Source organism: Suricata suricatta, chromosome 17 (genome assembly GCF_006229205.1).
Source record: "Suricata suricatta isolate VVHF042 chromosome 17, meerkat_22Aug2017_6uvM2_HiC, whole genome shotgun sequence".
Classification (NCBI taxonomy): domain Eukaryota; kingdom Metazoa; phylum Chordata; class Mammalia; order Carnivora; family Herpestidae; genus Suricata; species Suricata suricatta.
The window spans coordinates 34,313,521-34,330,744 of NC_043716.1; the positions used below are offsets into that span (position 1 = coordinate 34,313,521).

The 17,224-nt window shown below is 49.5% G+C and overlaps 1 protein-coding gene across 2 annotated transcripts; it reads left to right on the forward strand.

The window, feature by feature from the left end:
• Positions 1–2,137: 2,137 nt before the first annotated feature.
• ZNF652 (zinc finger protein 652) lies at positions 2,138–17,005 on the forward strand. Of its 2 annotated transcripts, XM_029928295.1 has the most exons (7): positions 2,138–2,392; positions 2,507–3,665; positions 6,302–6,449; positions 6,806–6,921; positions 7,164–7,308; positions 15,866–16,167; positions 16,320–17,005. In XM_029928295.1, the coding sequence occupies exons 2-7, from the start codon at positions 2,760–2,762 to the stop codon at positions 16,527–16,529; spliced, it is 1,827 nt and encodes a 608-aa protein (XP_029784155.1). In that variant the 5' UTR covers positions 2,138–2,392; positions 2,507–2,759; the 3' UTR covers positions 16,530–17,005. The 2 variants fall into 2 exon arrangements, with proteins under 2 accessions (XP_029784155.1, XP_029784154.1); XM_029928294.1 differs by having other exon boundaries at positions 15,866–16,486.
• Positions 17,006–17,224: the final 219 nt, after the last annotated feature.

The window sequence follows — 17,224 nt, forward strand, 5'->3', positions numbered from 1 at the left end:
TCACCAGCTCCTAAGACTTTGCTGTCGATTTTAATTTTTATGGATGAAGCAACGCCCCGTTTGAGCATTCCATCTGTGTCCGCTAGGCCAGGCCAGATTATGCGGGCGATGGTACTAACCAACACCAGACCTCAGAGGTTTTAAAAAGATACTCTGTAAAATTAAATAAAAAATAAAAATAAAATCTCCTGCACCGTGGATATCCTGTAGGTCATTGTAGTCACTCAGGGACCCAGGTTGAGAGCAGTGATAGCAGTTGTCATCTTGAAGATCCGTGGTCCCTGAGGCAGAGAGAAAAGACGTGTGGGGTGTCTTGGTCAGAAAATGCCCTGTCCTGCATGTCACTTAAGCTCACGGTATGATCGCGGTGCCCCGCCCACCTGCACGGGAGGGGCGGGGTTAGAACATGGGTCTTGACTATAAGCGCCTGGAGGCGGAGGGCACACAGGTCTTGGGGAAGAACACCTTAATGATGACCATAGCGAATTTCCCCCCAATTACTCTTCGTCTTCCTGGGTTTTGTTTAATTCTTAGTGTTTGCTGGTCAATTGAATTTTACTGTCTCTCCTCCCTTGCTTAATTTGAGATTATTAATGTGAGCAAGTTTAACGGTATTTGTCATAGTTTACATTATTTCCATGGGTCAGAAGTTGTGACGCTTGCAAAATAAAGCTAAGCAGCATTAAAAAGCTACTGGGACTTTCCTACGTAAATTATGAGGTGTGACATTTTGATATGGGGAAAAGATACGTGTTTATATGGACGCCTGAGTTTAAATCCTTTTGGAGTGTCATGTGTCCATGAGCCAGGAAGTCAGGCAGGCCTGGGTCAAGCACCACTGCAGTCATTTAATGGATATGGGATCTTAGACAAATTATTCAGGCTCTCAGAGGCGTAACTTCCTCATATGTAAATATAAAAACGTACAAATACATCTATCCAGATGTCAGGTAGAGCATGGTGGTGTTTATCACCAGGCTTTCTCACATTCCCCTGAAATGAAAGTAAAAATCACTTTTTGAAAAGAATAAATCCACAAGGTCAAAGAAAATGGAAGACAGTAACAGAGGAATGACAGTAATAGTTGTGAACTACATATGTTAGTCCTAATAATGTAAGAATAAGTACTAATTTAGCAAAAAGCTGTGATCCAACTATTATTGGGAAGAGGAAGGGAAGGTTGGGAGCAAACAGGTAAGAAAACTATAGTGAGAGGCAAAAAGTAATATCTAAAACTGAAAAAAATCAAGAAACAAATATCAGATTTAGAAACATGGAAGTAAATATTGGGGGGGGGAGGAGCTAATAAAGTAGTTGAGCAGTTTCGTCTGAGGGGATGGGTTTCACATAGGGTGGAGTAGGCAGAGGGCTGCTCTTTTTGTTATAAACCTTGCCATATATCTGACTTCTGTGCTTTTCCTTTTTTAGTGACTTGATAAAAAGCCAAAAATTAAAAAAACGAGTTTCAAATGCAACCCCACTGTCTTGTGGTGGCTATTGAATAGAAATAATAATAAGCACCTTTACCTGCCGGTGCACAGAGCAGGCATTCAGCAAACGCTAGTTTCCTTCCTTCCGTCGCCTGGACAGGGTATGTGTTTGCAGTAATATTCATGACTCAGAGATTAGGTGGTTGGCTAAACAGCAATGTGAGGTATGTCACAAAGCAAATTCTGTGCCCTTCTAATTTTTTTTTAATGGATGGTTTTATTTTTCTTGGAACCATATCAGCCTGATGGTTACTGTTTCTTAGAATTTAGTCCTCTGTGCAACCGACACACAGAAAAGTCCCCAGCTCTTGAGCACATCTAGTCTGTTCACGTGGAACAGACTTAAGGATTCTTAGCAACTTTGAACTTACTCTAATAAACCCGAACACAGTAATGTCTACACCTAGATTTTATTGTACTGAAAGCCAAGGACATTTTCTGTCTCGTCTGTAGTTGTGTTGGTTAGCTGTTCTAGTCCCCGAGCTCGCTGCCAGTTTTGTTGTTGGAGCCCGCCCTGTGGTGGACGGTGGTGACCGAGGTCATAAAGCCAGGAGGCAGAAAGCCCTTGTGTGTTTCACGTATGATGTGTGTTACGTAACAAGACTGCATTCTCTTCGGACAGGGGCCATGTATTCTGCCGTATCGTTATGTCCTGTTGCACCCAGCATGATGAATACCATGCAAGAGTAGACACTCATTCCGTCCTCAGGTATATCCTGAACGCCTACTAAGGGCTCGGCACTCTGCGCTAAGCCCAGAAGATAGATCTCAGTGTACCAGACAGAGCCTGCCTCCTGCTGTCCTTGACTTAACGTTCCAGCCAAATATGCGTTGACTTTCGTAGCCCAGTAGCCCAGTAAAAGAACGGCCCACCCTGTACCACTTAAGCAGGATAAAGAATCGTACGTATACAGAGTTTAATCCGTTTGAGCCATGTCTGTTGTGTGCCGTCCACGTGTGCTGTGAGAAGGAAGTAGTGGTGTCTGACCTTTTTTCCTCTCTGCTTTTCTTTGTAGATAAGATGCGCCACGGCACTTGCAGCTCTCTTCAGAAGAAAACTCACTAGTGCTCTGCTCTTGCTCTCACACCAAACCTTCTGGCTTCTGCTTTGGTGCTGCAACCCTCGAAGAATTGCACCCGGGCTCCAGGAATACCTTTTGTGCGTTTGAGTGGTTCTTTTGTGGATGGCAAATTATTTGAGTCTTAATAATTACTCTGTTTTAAAGCGATCTCTAGTCTGAACTGCTTAATAAGTCGGGCCACATACCAATGAGCCACACAGCCAGCCCGGGTCAGGAGCTGGTGGCAAACTGTGCCGCACGTGTAGCAGGAATGGCCCAAGAAGACGGCCGTCGCGGTCAAGTGCCATCTACCTTTTATCATGGTGCCAACCAAGAACTCGACCTGTCCACCAAAGTGTACAAAAGGGAGTCAGGAAGTCCGTACTCTGTGCTGGTGGACACCAAGATGAGCAAGCCACATCTCCACGAAACAGACGAACAGACGTATTTCAGGGAGACCAGAGCAGTGTCTGACGTGCATCCTGTTAAGGAAGACCGGGAGAATTCCGATGACACGGAAGAGGAGGAGGAGGAGGAGGAGGTCTCTTACAAAAGGGAGCAGATCATAGTGGAGGTAAACCTTAATAATCAAACATTAAATGTCTCTAAAGGGGAAAAGGGTGTCTCTTCTCAGTCCAAAGAGACTCCTGTTCTTAAGACAAGCAGCGAGGAGGAAGAGGAGGAGAGTGACGGGGAGGCCACCGATGACAGCGACGACTATGGGGAGAACGGCAGGCAGAAGAAGAAGGAGAAGCCGGCCGAGAAGGCCAGCGTCGCACAGAGGCGAACGAGGAGGGCCAGCTCGGTGGCTGCCGCCGCCGCTTCCCCGACGCCCAGGACCACGAGGGGGCGCGGGAAGAGCGCGGAGCCCCCCAAGAGGAAGAAGCGGGCAGCCAAGGAGCCCAGAGCCCCGGCCCAGAAGGCTAAGTGTGAGGAGAAGGAGACTCTGACCTGTGAGAAGTGCCCCAGGGTGTTTAATACTCGCTGGTACCTGGAGAAGCACATGAACGTTACTCACAGGCGCATGCAGATCTGTGATAAGTGTGGCAAGAAGTTTGTCCTGGAAAGTGAGCTGTCCCTTCACCAGCAAACAGACTGTGAGAAAAATATTCAGGTAGGTTTCCTCACCGAGAGGGCAAACTTGCTAGGACCCAGCCTGGCGGTTCAGACTCAGCCGGTGTCTGCCCGAGAGAATAAATGCAGCAGAGGCTGAAGGGACAGTTCGCACCGATGTCTCTTTCTGAAAGCTCCTGCTTCGGGCTTTTCAAAACCCAGGCTTAACATTTTCTCTCAAAAGCATTGCATTTAACTGACGCCGGACTGGTTGGGAACCCAGGTACGCGGAAGGGGGACTCTGTTGTAGGTCGGTGCCCAGGAAGTAAGGTCAACACCGACTCTGCGCGGAGATTCCCCGTGGTAAGCCCTGTCACGTGTCATTCATTCTGGCATCTTCTCAGTCCCGGTGGGAGATGCTGAGTGAAGGTCAGGAATAGAGAGAGGCCCCCCTCTGGGGTCGACAGGGTGCCAGACTGTAGTGCAGCTGACGGGGGCAGAAACCGTGCTGACTCAGACCGGTGAAAACGGAAGACCTCCCGGAGTGAGTGTGCTTTTGCCAGTGGAGAGATGACAACATTAACGTTTATCAAGAGGCTGAGCCCACGGGAATATGCAGACTTTAAGCAGAGGCTGAGCTGGTCGAAAGTGGGGCCCGCCTGGCCGTAGGGTGACGTATGGGCCCGTGCAGTGTCGTTGAGGTAACAGAGAGTGTTTTCCAACCGGGCTGCTGTCGCGGTAGGTTAAGAGGTGTGCCAGTTCTGGTACGTTGTGTGAACTGTATTGTGTTGAGCTGGACGGGTTTGTCCTGGTGAATGCATATTGCTGGATATTCGCAAAAGGTAAGTCTATGCACGCCTCCCTCAGACTTGGAAAATACACGTCCGCTGTGCCATATTCGAGCCGAACTTCTTTGGAACGAGGAAATGGTTTTGCTTTGGCCGGGTTCTAGGAGGGCGCTCGGTCGGGGGCGCCCCCTTGTTCCCGCAGTCCCACTCGCGTGTGTCAGCTGTGGAGATCGTTGCTTTAAAGAGGTGTTTAAAGCATAAATTATGTTTGCTAAAAATCCACTGCCTTGTGATTTTGTCGACTGTGACTTGATCCGTTACACGCTTGGTAGTGAACGAAGGCCCCTGGGTGGCTCCGTCGGTGAAGCGTCCGACTTCAGCTCAGGTCATGATCTCACCTTCGTGGGTTCGAGCCCTGCGTTGGGCTCTGTGCTGACAGCTCAGAGCCTGGAGCCTGCTTCAGATTCTGTGTCTCCCTCTCTCTCTGACCCTCTCCTGCTCACACTGTGTCTCTCTCTCTCAAAAATAAATAAACATTAAAAAAAAAATGGAAGGCTGAGTGGTGGTGCCCATGCCCTCCGGTCCCTACCATCGCCCTTGCTCAGCTGTGGTAGTTCAGGCCCAAGGGAGCGTGATGTGGTGCCGTACCCGGGGAGTCAGGCTCCGGCTCTGTGACCACCTCTTGCTGAAAGGTGTACCCTGATGTTTATATAGTTGTTGGGTTTTTTTGGTTGCTCCTCAAATTTTCTTTATGTTACAGAAAGAACACATGTAACATATCCTTGTTCTGTGGCTTCCCCCCTCCCCGTTGCTGACCATCAGACATTTAAACTTGTGTTCAGGTTTTATGGAATCTGCCCGAAGAGTTCTATTTGCATTCCCAAAGGACACTGCTTGTCCACACGTATAGACCCCGATAATCCTGGCGACCCAGGAACAAGTAAACCTTGAAACCCTGCTCTCCATAATGGCATGGGGGGGGGGGTCTGCCCTTTCCTCAAGCAGGTCCAAACATGGGCTTATTTTTCACACTCAGAGTCCTTGTTTCCGGAGTGATCATGATGTCCAGAGATCTTTACTTACAGTGAGTGACTACTCATTCCCCTAAATATCTCAGAGTCTGGTGGTTACCTAGAACATCCTAGCATCCTAACCAGAAATGTTTTATTTTAATATACTTTATGCCTGGCGTTCTAGACTATTCGCAATGCAAGGAACTGGGCACTGCGGTGCATGTCTTTCCTCGAGGTGCATGTACCAGAGATCTGGAATGGGAAGGAGGATCACACTGACGGTTTAGAAGTTACAGAAAATTCTGCTCGGGGGAAGTGTTTAGTAGAATAAATGAGATATGGGGAAATATAACAAAATCTCAGTAAATTATGTTAATGGAGGCTCCAATGCATTTTTTAAGGTACAGAAACCTCATTATGCTTCCACATTTCTATAACCATTAATATGTGTTATATCTCGTTTTTATTTATGCTGCTTTGAACTTGGTTTGTAACCTCTGGGAAACACCTGGTAACTGCATACTGACTTACATGTAGGTGACAGATGTTCTTTGTAATTCACTGATTTTTAAAAACTTGGTTCTTTTCCTTAGCACTGTACTCATTTGGCAAAAGCAGTCAAGTCTTTTATGTTAGTGGAACTTTCCATTTCTTCTTGTCTTACTTTTTGCCATTGTTCTTGTGCTCCCAAAGCGTCTCTAAAAGATGCGTCTTGGAAAATAGGACATATAGGTGTTGGTGCTGGCATCTGGACTCCTCGGAGGATTGGCTTTGGTTTGGATTCAGGCCTCGTGCCGCACGGATCTAGAAAGCACGCCCGTTTCATGAGCCAGTAGGCAGCTATGGCTTTCTGCGAACCCCCGTAAATAAAGACTATTTCTGTTTATCCTGCCCAGTGTGTTTCCTGTAACAAATCGTTCAAGAAGCTCTGGTCCCTCCATGAACACATCAAGATCGTCCATGGGTACGCAGAGAAGAAGTTTTCCTGTGAAATTTGCGAGAAGAAATTCTATACCATGGCTCACGTGCGGAAACACATGGTTGGTAAGTTTCTCCTGCCGCTTCTCTCTCACACCTGTCATTTCCCCCTCGTTCTTTGGTGTGTTTTGTGCTCCGGCGCGGGCAGGATCTGTGGAACGGCCTTGCCGTAATCAGCTCTGACTTGCTGACACTAAACACGCCGTGGTCACCGCAATGTCCTCGGGGTGCGCAGGGCACCCTTCCCCGTGCCGGCTTCTTTCCCGTGATGTGGCCGCTGCATCTCTCGAAAACGCTGCTGTGAAGGCCCCGCCAGTTGCAGTGTGGCCAGTTTAGATGGCAGGACTCCCTCACAGTCAGGGCTGGTCCTGCCCGAGCTGCCCGCTGGGCCTGCTGTGAGTTGGGCGCCTTCTGTGTTTCAGCACACACGAAAGACATGCCGTTTACATGCGAAACCTGTGGAAAGTCGTTCAAACGCAGCATGTCCCTCAAGGTGCACTCCCTGCAGCATTCTGGAGAGAAGCCCTTCAGATGTGAGGTAAGGGACGTGCTGCGCCCCGGCCCCGTGGGGGGACGGCGGGGGGTTGGGGGAGGAGCATGTGCTGCGGGCCCCCAGGTGCCACTCCCCGCCCGGAGCAGGCAGGACGAGTTGGGTGTCCCCCCTGGGCTACTTCCGCAGAAGCTCTCTCCCTCTCGGTAATCCCGAGCTGCTGAGCCCCAGAGACAGGCCCAGAGACCTCGCGGGCCGGGCCCTCACGCGTGCCCCCGTGTCCGATGCAGAACTGCGACGAGAGGTTCCAGTACAAGTACCAGCTGCGTTCGCACATGAGCATCCACATCGGCCACAAGCAGTTCATGTGCCAGTGGTGCGGCAAGGACTTCAACATGAAGCAGTACTTCGATGAGCACATGAAGACGCACACTGGTAAGGGTCCCCCGGGAGGCGCGCGCAGCCCGGTGCCGGCAGGTCCCCGCCTGGGACACGGTCCAAGTGAGGCCCTACACCGCGTGTTTGCACGCCAAGTGCAGGCACTACCCGAGAGAAAGCCGGTCTGTAGGGACACAGGCCTGTCGTCCTGAAACGTGGGGGTTTGTAGCTCCGTTCGTTTCAAAAAGGAGTATTTGTCAGTGCCTTTCAACTGCGGGGCCCTTGGAGACACTGGATTCTTTGCTCAGGCCACAGGATGCCCTGGAACTGTGTGCCACTTGCTTTGTGTACATTGCATTTGTGATTTGTTAAGGAAGGGGTTCTGGATCCTTAAAAAGTGATGGCCGCTGACGCTTGAAATAGAGTTACCTTCTCAGTACGCTTAGAGTCTGGTTGGGTTGGGTTTACCAAAATTTACCACTTTTCGGGAACATCTCCCATCAAATGAGGTTACATCTCATTAAAAAAATTTTTTTAATGTTTATTTATCTTTGAGAGAGAGAGAGACAGAGTGCAAGTAAGGGAGGGAGAGCAGAGAAAGGGAGACACAGAATCCAAAAGAGGTTCCAGACTCTGAGCTGTCCGTGCAGAGCCTGATGCAGGGCTCGAACCCACGAACCGCGAGATCATGACCTGAGCCGGAGTCGGAGGCTGAACCGACTGAGCCACCCAGGCGCCCCTAAATCTCATTTTAACCATGCCAAGTTTCTGGGGGTGTGTGCTTCCTAGCACTGACGTGAGTGTGGGAGCACCTGACTGCCCGACCTGCAGGGAGCTGGCTGAAATCGTAGCTCCCGAGTGCCCCTCTCCCCCAGGGAACACCACATCAGTGTTCTCTCAGCCTCGACTTGCTGTTCCAGGATGTGCAGTCTGTGCACAGACTGAGCAGTATGAACCCCTTTTCAGACTTCTAAATAAAACCTGATCACAGGACTCTCCATTCTGTTAGTCGACAGAGTAGCAGAGCTAGAAAGAACCATGAGATGGGCTTGCTCGGGCCCCGTCTCTTTGCTCAGCCAGTGGTGAGGAAACTCTTTCGTGGCTGGGTCACTCCTGGTGCCCATTTCTGTCCAAGTCCAGGGAAAATGCCTGCCTGGCTTCCTTCCCATCCAGAGCAGAGCACCCTGCAATTTCAAGGATCGGTCTAGAGGAAGAGTCATGAGAGGGTTTTAAATGAGTTACACCTTCTACAGGAACTTTGACACCCGGGCAGATGGGCAACAGGATGTGTCAGAGTCATTAACAGATCCTCCTCTTGGAATTTGGTAGCCCGTAGAGAGGCTCTTAGTTCTGCCCGACTCGCCTTTAGGACTGGTTTTTTTGTTGTAAAGCAGGAACCTTGAATTACATAGAAAATAAGCTCTTTTGAAGGCAGAAGCTGTGTCACATCGTGTCGCACCCGATGCTTGGGACGTAGTGGGCGCCCCGTACACGTCACGGTGGGAAGGAACGGGAGCCGCGGACTCCTTCTGCCTTGTGCCCCCTTCTCTTCTCAGCGCGGCTCCTGGGCCTCTCTCCCCAGGTTCCCTACTTTCTCCTCCTCTCGCATTTCTTTCTCTTTCTTCCTTTCCCTCTGTCCTTCTTTCTCTAGGCCCTTAAATGTCCATAATATGAAACCAGTGTGTGTATTTGGCGAGTAACATACTTGTTGAATAAAATTTTATGTTAAATGTTCTTCTTTGACCAAGTAGGCAAGCTCAGCATTTCCTGTTTCTTCTAAAAAAAAAAAAAAAATACAGCCACCTATGTTCACTTAAATTTTTATCCTTCTCATTAAAAGAGTAGTACATACTTACTAAAGTGTATTAGACAATGTGAAAATGAAAATGATCATCTCTGAAAGGCCATTACTGTGAACATTCTGGCATACATTAAAAAAGAATTCTTTAGTTTCTTAATACACGTATGGATAGTGTGCATGAGTATGTGTTCATGTATATAGTCCGGAAACAAAAGTTGGGTCTTTATTGTAACCTGCTTTCCCTTTTTGCTGTGCTATGGTTAACAGCAATACCGTTTTAACGGTTGTATAATATTCCTTGTGGTAAGTTTGCTGTAATGATAGTCATCATTTTTTATGCATATGTGTGTCAGGCACAGTCTTAAGTGCTTTACATATGTCACCTCATATAATAAATATAACTTTTACAATAGTCCTATGAAGTAAAAGATGTGATAGCCAGTTCGCTATTAGACACTCAGATAATTCCTGTTTCCAACTTCCCTACTGTTCTAAGTAATACCGTGATAGCTCTGTCGTTCACACATCCACGATTATTCATTTAGGACAAACTCCCAGAAGCGGGATTTTTAGGGCAAAGAGATTTTTTTAAGACTTGGTGGTGCACATTGCAAAATAGCCACCCACCTAACACCCTGCCTAGCTGTGCCTGAAAATCCCAATTTCCCCAACTCTTTCCAGCGCTAAGTAAAACCATCACTGATTTGATAGGTGGGAAATGGTTTCTGTATTGGTTTGAATTTAATTAATTGCTAAGTAAGGTTGGACATTTTTTCATGCGCTTATTGAGTCTCAGTTTATTTTCTCTCCTGAATTGCTTGTGCCTTTTCTGTATTCCTCTTTCTATTGCAGAGTTTGACTTTTTTGTTCTGTTTTGTTTATAATAGCCCTTTATATATATTTACATACCCTGGACTTCATTGAATGCTAACATTAAAATACTTTCCCCTGGTTCGTCATCTGCCTTTAAAAAAAACGTTTTAATGTTTATTTATTTTTGAGAGAAAGAGACAGAGTGTGAATGGGGAGGGTCAGAGAGAGAGGGAGACACAGAATCCAAAGCAGGCTCCAGGCTCTGAGCTAGCTGTCAGCACAGAGCCCGATGCGGGGCTCGAACCCACGAATTGTGAGATCATGACCTGAGCTGAAGTTGGCTGCTTCACTGACTGAGCCACCCAGGCACCCCCATCATCAATGTTCGTAATAACTTGAGCTGAAAAAGTACCTGGACGGTGGGGTTGGACAAACCCAGCTTTGCTGGTCACTACTGTGGGGCCTTACGTGAATTTTGCAACCTCTCTGGGTCTCTGGTTCCTTGGCGTTCAGTAAGGATGACAATAGTCCCTGGAAAACACAAGGAGAAGGGTTAGCATTAAGCGAGAAAAGGGATGCCTCCCCTAAGGCTGGACGCAAGCACATTTAGAGTGTGGTTTACTGGGGATTAAGGCCACTGACATTGATCGGGCTGTTTCTTTGCAGTAAAAACAGACTTGAGGCAGATCTTACCTCTAGGGAAGCTGACCAGCCCCCAGGCAGGGTTTCTAGGATGGTGTGGACATGGGGTGAGTCCAACATGGCACAGTTGCCGATTCTGTTTGTACCGATTCTAAGTGCCTGGCGGCACGGGGGTGAGTTCAGACCTGGTTTGTGCCCTCAAGGAACTTCCAGTCCAGGGACAGGCATAATGGTGGCGGTGGAGGCAGTAGTAGCAGTCATGGTAACAACAACAACAACAACATACTAGTAGTAATAATGGCAGCACTAAAACGCACAGAGTGTCTGCTACGTGCCGGAGTGTTCTAAGCTCTTTCCTTGTATTTCCAACTTACCATGGTAATGTATTGTTGTTATCTTCACTTTTCAGTTGAGGAAACCGAGGCTCAGAGATTACACAACTTGACCAAGGCAGTCTGACTCCAGAGCCACATAGTTAATGGTTCTGATATAATTTAATGCAGCAAGCGATTATATGGAGGGGGATGCAGGGCATCGTGAGGCCAAACAGCACATCCCAGAGTCTGGTGCTCAGCTTCCAGAATGTGTCAGTGTGCTCCGGCGGTCAGGGTCGGAGGAACTGATAGGTGCTAAATAGCGTGAATGATACATAAATAAAATTGCTGGTCTGTTAATTCACAGTAGAAGGGCTGAGCGGCAGGTGGCCGAGAACTATTAACTTCTGTGGTCATCCTGCTCTTCACCTAAATCAGAATCTGTATTGGAAGCTAAATTATAATCAGAGGATTGGTAGGGACGGGGAGTTACAGGAGAGGAAGGTAATGGAAGGATCTTAGTGGCGAGTCCCATACATGATCAGACCCAGCCGCGGCCACCCCTCGTAAGACAGACTTAGTTCGTACACTGCTAAGAAAACGTGGCAGAGTAAAAACACCATGCCATTGACTGCGCGGCGTATTTCCGTTTCTGAGATGCTGACACGCCAGGGCTTGCGAGTCTTAGAAGTAACATGTTGTTGTTTATAAACATCAGTCAAGAACCAACCAAACTGGGGGGGCCCTGGGGGGGGCCTCAGTCAGGTCTTGATCTCAGGGTCTTGAGTTCAAGTCCCGCGTTGGGCTCTGCGCTGGGCGTGAAGCCTACTTGAAGAACCTACCAGATAGGGCTATCGGAGTAAACGTGACTGCAGCGTCCCTGGGTTCACAGGGCTTGCCGTCAGTCTAGGCGGTAGACACACGAGGCACAGCCCTGGCTCGCTGATGAGAGCATAGCGAGCACACGGAGTTAAATGACGTTAAATGATGTTGGGTAGAGTCCGGCAGACGGGGGCGGGGCCTGGTGGGGAGTGTGATGAGACCTGATGGCAGGGGTGCAGGTGCCAGGTCGCACATGCACGTGCGCACACCCCGTAAGCCAGATAAAAACATTTGGACTTTACTCTAAGGACAGCAGGAAGTTCTTGAATGCCTTTGAGCAGATTGTGTGTGACCTAGCTCTTGAAAGTTCGTTCTGGCCGCCTGTTGGGATTGAGCTGGAGGCTGCAGAGAGAGAACAGAGGTCACGAAACCAGCCAGGTGGCTATTGCAGTTCCTCTAGGGGGACCATGGCGATGGCAGCCGGTGAGATGAAAGTGATACGCCAGGTAGGTGAACTTGGTGGCTGACTGGATCCAGGTGGTGTGCGAGGGAAGAATCAAGGGACGGGTTTGGGTCAGTTTTGGGTCTTGAATGCCATTGGTCAAGATAGAGAACAGTGGATGGAGAGGCAGGTTTGCTGGGCAAGATGATGAATTTAATTTTGCACTTGTTAGGGTTTTTTTTTTTCTAATGTTTATTTTTTGAGAGAGAGAAAGAGACAGTATGCCCGAGGGAGGAGCGAAGAGAGGGAGACACAGAACTTGAGGCAGGTTCCAGGCTCTGAGCTGTCAGCACAGAGCCCAACATGGGGCTCCAACTCAGGAACCGTGAGGTCATAACCTGAGCCGAAGTCGGACGCTCAACCGACTGGGCCACACAGGTGCCCCTTGCACTTTTTAGCTTTAAGACCTCTGCAGGGCATGCAAGTGGACATACTCAGGAGGCAGTGTGCAAAAACGGGTTTAAAGCTGAAAAGAGAGATTTTAGGCTACATACATAGATCTGCGGGTGTCTGCTGCTGCTCATGGATATCCATGCTAAGCAGACTGGGAACCAGATCGCTTGTTCCCTGGAACAGGGCAGAAGACAACCAGCCGGCTAGCCAAATTCGTGTTCTTTCCTGCCGTCCACGTAGCTTCTCTGCCTTCATTTCAAACGCCCTTCCTTCAGACTCATTACAGTTCTGCTGCTTCTGGTCTGCTTCGCTTTCTGGGCGATACGCCTTATCTTCAGAGGTGTTTGTGTTGAGACAGACCCCTTTCTGCGCGCCTTGATGGACTCGCTTTGGCGTATCTTCCAGCCGCCCCTCCGCCAGCTCTTCTTCCAAGCGGGACGTTGTGTGCGGGGCTGGTTGCTGACAGTGCCTTTTGATTTTTCCTTATCTCCGCCCCATTTGCATCTTACCTCCAGGACTTCGGGAGACGTTCCCATCCCTCATTAGCTCAGTTAGATGGGGCCTGTTGAGTAACGAGAGTTAGAGGTAAGTGGGACCGTAGGCTTGCATCTGGAACAACAAATGTGGAAGACGTGGTAGGACTTCAAGAAATGAGTAAAGGGGTACTAAGCAATAAAAAGGACCCGTTGAAAGTTGATCCCGTGGATTTGTGGTAGGTGGGTCCTAATAGTTTTTGGCCTGTCTGCAGCAAGTCCCTATAGTCTAGAAGACTGCACGTGAGAGATGGTGAGGGAGGGCCGGGATTCAATCCAGGATGAGCACACGACAGTAGGCGTACAGTGAGGATGTGCTGTTTGGGGCGCAGGGCCCAGAGGGCCCGAAACGTGGTCCGTGAGTCTGGTGGAAAGCGTTTGCTCAGAGTAGACTAATAATTCAAAGAGTAAGTCCTTTGGCTCTGTTTCCACCCGGCTTTAGGGAGAGAGTCCAGGAGGGAAGGGCCCGGGGGGTGGAGAGGTTTCAAACAGGAGCACTTTTAAAACATTTTATTAGTAAATCGTGTTTATTTGAGAGAAACAGAATGTACACATAAGCATAAAACCCAAAGCATCACTCATCAGCCGATTGCCTACAGATGATCAGTGACATTTGTTGTGGTTCTTTCCATGCTTTCTCCGTTTCTCTTCTTAACCAAGAGTGGGTAATGCCACGTGTGTATTTTCATTTACATTGGTGGTTTTACTTAATAGCCTGTAAACTTAATAGATTATGGATTCTCACCTTAGTAATTTGAATTCTGTATTTTTATAGTATTTTTTAATGGCGCTTTCCATTCACATGGGCACACCATACTGACTTAATCAATCCCATTTAACAGAGAACTTGAAGTGTTTAAGGTAATTGGAGGAGATGGATTAAAATGAAAGAAAACAAGGTAGACTCAGAACTTATCCAGAAAGTTGAATGTGAATCACAGAGAAGAGCCTAGCGGGGGCAACAGCCGAATAATGAGAAGCTGAAAGATAAGAGAAATACGATATCAGACACTAGTCCTGGTGATTACTGACCAAACTGCTCCCTCCCAACTGCACAGCCCAGTCCCTTGAGGAAGCAAGGAGAATTCTGGCTTTCACAGAAGGAGGGCAACGGGAGACATCCGTTTTCACAGGCAGAGATAAGGAATAAGGACTGTGATATGGTGTTCCCTCCTTGTGCGTGGAGGGGTCCCAACGCGGGGAACAGTAGGAAACTCGCACTCCTCTGTGTGCGCAGGGATGCCCACAGCTTCGAGGTAGGAAGCACTGTGTTTCCAGTGTCAAAAGCATGTTCTAGAACCAGACTGCAGCATTTTAAATCCTAGCCCTCCTCTAGTTGTAGATCCCTGGGCAAATGTCTTAATTTCCTTATCAGTTGGGGTGCCTGGGTGGCTCAGTCAGTTAAGCCTCCTACTTCAGCTCAGGTCACAATCTCACAGTTTGTGGGTTCGAACCCCACATCGGGCTCTGTGCTGACAGCTCAGAGCCTAGAGCCTGCTTCGGATTCTGTGTCTCCCCCTCTCTCTCTAACCCTCCCCTACTCATGCTCCCTCTCTCTCTTAAAAAAAAAAACAACAGAAAACGTAATTTCCTTATCAGTAAACCAGGGATGACCACATAGCTACCTCCTATACAGCCTGTCCCTGCAAGGACCCCCAGAGTTCACAGATGTAAGGTGGTTAGAACGGTAGCGGGCACCCAGGAAGGCTCCCTCCACCATAGCTATTGTTTGTACAGAGTAGGGCGAGGTCGAGAGGGAGCGGTTCCTCAGGTGAGAGCAGTCTTGGAGGAGGAGCTATGGTAAAGCTACAAGCTACAGACTCGGAATTGGTGAGGAAAAGTATGAGCACATGCTCAGCACAGCATCTGTAGGAAGTGATTCGTGGATATGTATGTTCAAACATTGCTTCGTTTTCCCCTCCGGCCTGGGTAGAGAAGCAGGCAGAGAGCATGGAACTGTGTCGTCCAGAAGAGGGCTGGGAACCCTGAACACTAAGCCCTGAATCCCCCCTGCGAAGTACCTTTACAGTTAGGCAGTTTGGTTTCCTTGACTCGTTGGCCCCATGCTTCTCATCCAGGGCCGGGAGCCCCCTCTCAGCCCCCCTCCTCCCTGCACGCATGGATATTTGGCAATGACGTAGGGACGGTTTTGATCATCAGACTCTCTCAGGGGCATTTAGTGGGCTGGCGGTGGGAATGCCGTGTGCTCTTTGGGTGGCCCCCCGTGATGAAGAAGTGGGCTGCGGAAATGCCAGCAGCTCTCCCTCGGGAGCCACAGCGGTGTGAGACGCCAGGGGTGGGGCGAGCCATCCAGCATTTTCCATATCCAGTGCCCGGCAGTAAGCCACCTGCCGAGGGCCTGTGCGTGTAGACACAAAGCGACTTCCTCCGCAGGATGCTTGCAGCAGCCTTCCTTCTGGGAGGAACTCAGAAATTGCTAGCACATCAACTTGCCTAAAGCTGAGGCAGAGACGCCTCCGCAGTCTTAGCTGCTTTGGGCACAGTTTGGGAAATGGTTGACACGGTTCTTCACGTCGGATGTGAAGGTCACGGCCATAGATGATTTTGGTGGTGGTCTTTTAACCAGGCCCAGTGGTAGGTTGTGTGTAAGGTTTACTCCTGTCTGCTCTGACTCCTTACGTCCCAACTTGGGGAGGCCTTCCCACCACTCTCGGGACAGAACCTGCCGTTGGGGGGAGGAGTGGCAACCTCCCCTTTCAGCAGGAGGAGGAACGTGAGCCCATCATTACCGCCTCGTGTGTTAATCATCCTTTTGTGTCTGTGTCCACCTCAGGAGAGAAACCCTTTATCTGTGAAATCTGCGGCAAAAGCTTCACCAGCCGCCCCAACATGAAGAGGCACCGCAGAACTCACACAGGCGAGAAGCCCTATCCGTGCGACGTGTGCGGCCAGCGCTTCCGCTTCTCCAACATGCTTAAGGCCCACAAGGAGAAGTGCTTCCGGGTGACCAGCCCCGTGAACGTGCCGCCCGCGGTCCAGATCCCCCTCACGACCTCCCCGGCCACCCCCGTGCCCTCGGTGGTGGCCACGCCCACGACGCCCACAACGCCCACGCCTCCGATCAGCATGAGCCCCGTGAGCGCCCTGCCCCCCCGGCCCATCCCGCACCCCTTCTCCCACCTGCACATCCACCCGCACCCGCATCACCCACACCACCTCCCCATCCCCCCAGTCCCACACCTGCCCCCACCCCCAGCTCTCTTTAAGAGCGAGCCTTTAAACCACAGAGGCCAGGGCGAGGACACCTTCCTGCGGCACCTGGCCGAGAAGAACGGGGCCGCGCAGCACCACTGACCCCGCCTCCTTGCGCGTGGAGCCCACGCGCGGCCGTCAGACCCGCCCCCCCCACATCCACGGCAGGGGAGCAGCGAGAAGGCCACCTGGAGCTCGCGGAGGGGACTGTCCACCTAAACCAGGGGAACCAACCACCGAACTGAAGCCCGATTTGCTTGCATTTTCTGGTGACTTTTATACATTTCAAATACTCAGACTTGGGGAATTTTCTAATTTGTATCAGCCGATGAGGTATGCTTGCTTTTCTACCCCGGACTTCTCCTCCGAGAGGGGACAAGGCCCGGTCTCCTTTGTACTAATCGGGAAGGCTGTGGGACTAAGCCGGAGCATTAATTGTATCACTGTGTATGGTAACCAGTTCCCAGCTTTTCCCAGTATATCAAGCATTATAGAGAAGGACAGACCGCTCCTTCGTGTAGCTCTCCTCACGCACTCTTTATTTTACTACAGAAATTATTTTAGAGTTTTTGTATAGACTTCTTTAGTAGGTCTGTTTCTAAAATGAAATGTATTTCAATAAGCGGTGTAATTTTTTCAGTGTAGCTGGGCCTATGTTGTAAAATAGAAAAAAAATTTTTATAATCATCCAAATGTGATTCTTAAAGATGCATATAACTTCTATAGTTCAAAGCTTATTCTTAACATCCGTACAACTCAAAGGTGCTTCACAGACCAGAGATATCTGAGAGGGTCCCCGGGCACCGGGTCACTGCACAGCGAGGTTTTGCTTGGCGTAAGCCCTTGGTCGTCGTTAAGTCTCTGCCTCGCGCAGGAGCGTCTGTCTGTTTTTCCGTGTTAAATGGGATGGTTTGCGGAGAGCTGGGACCTTCGGCAGGGA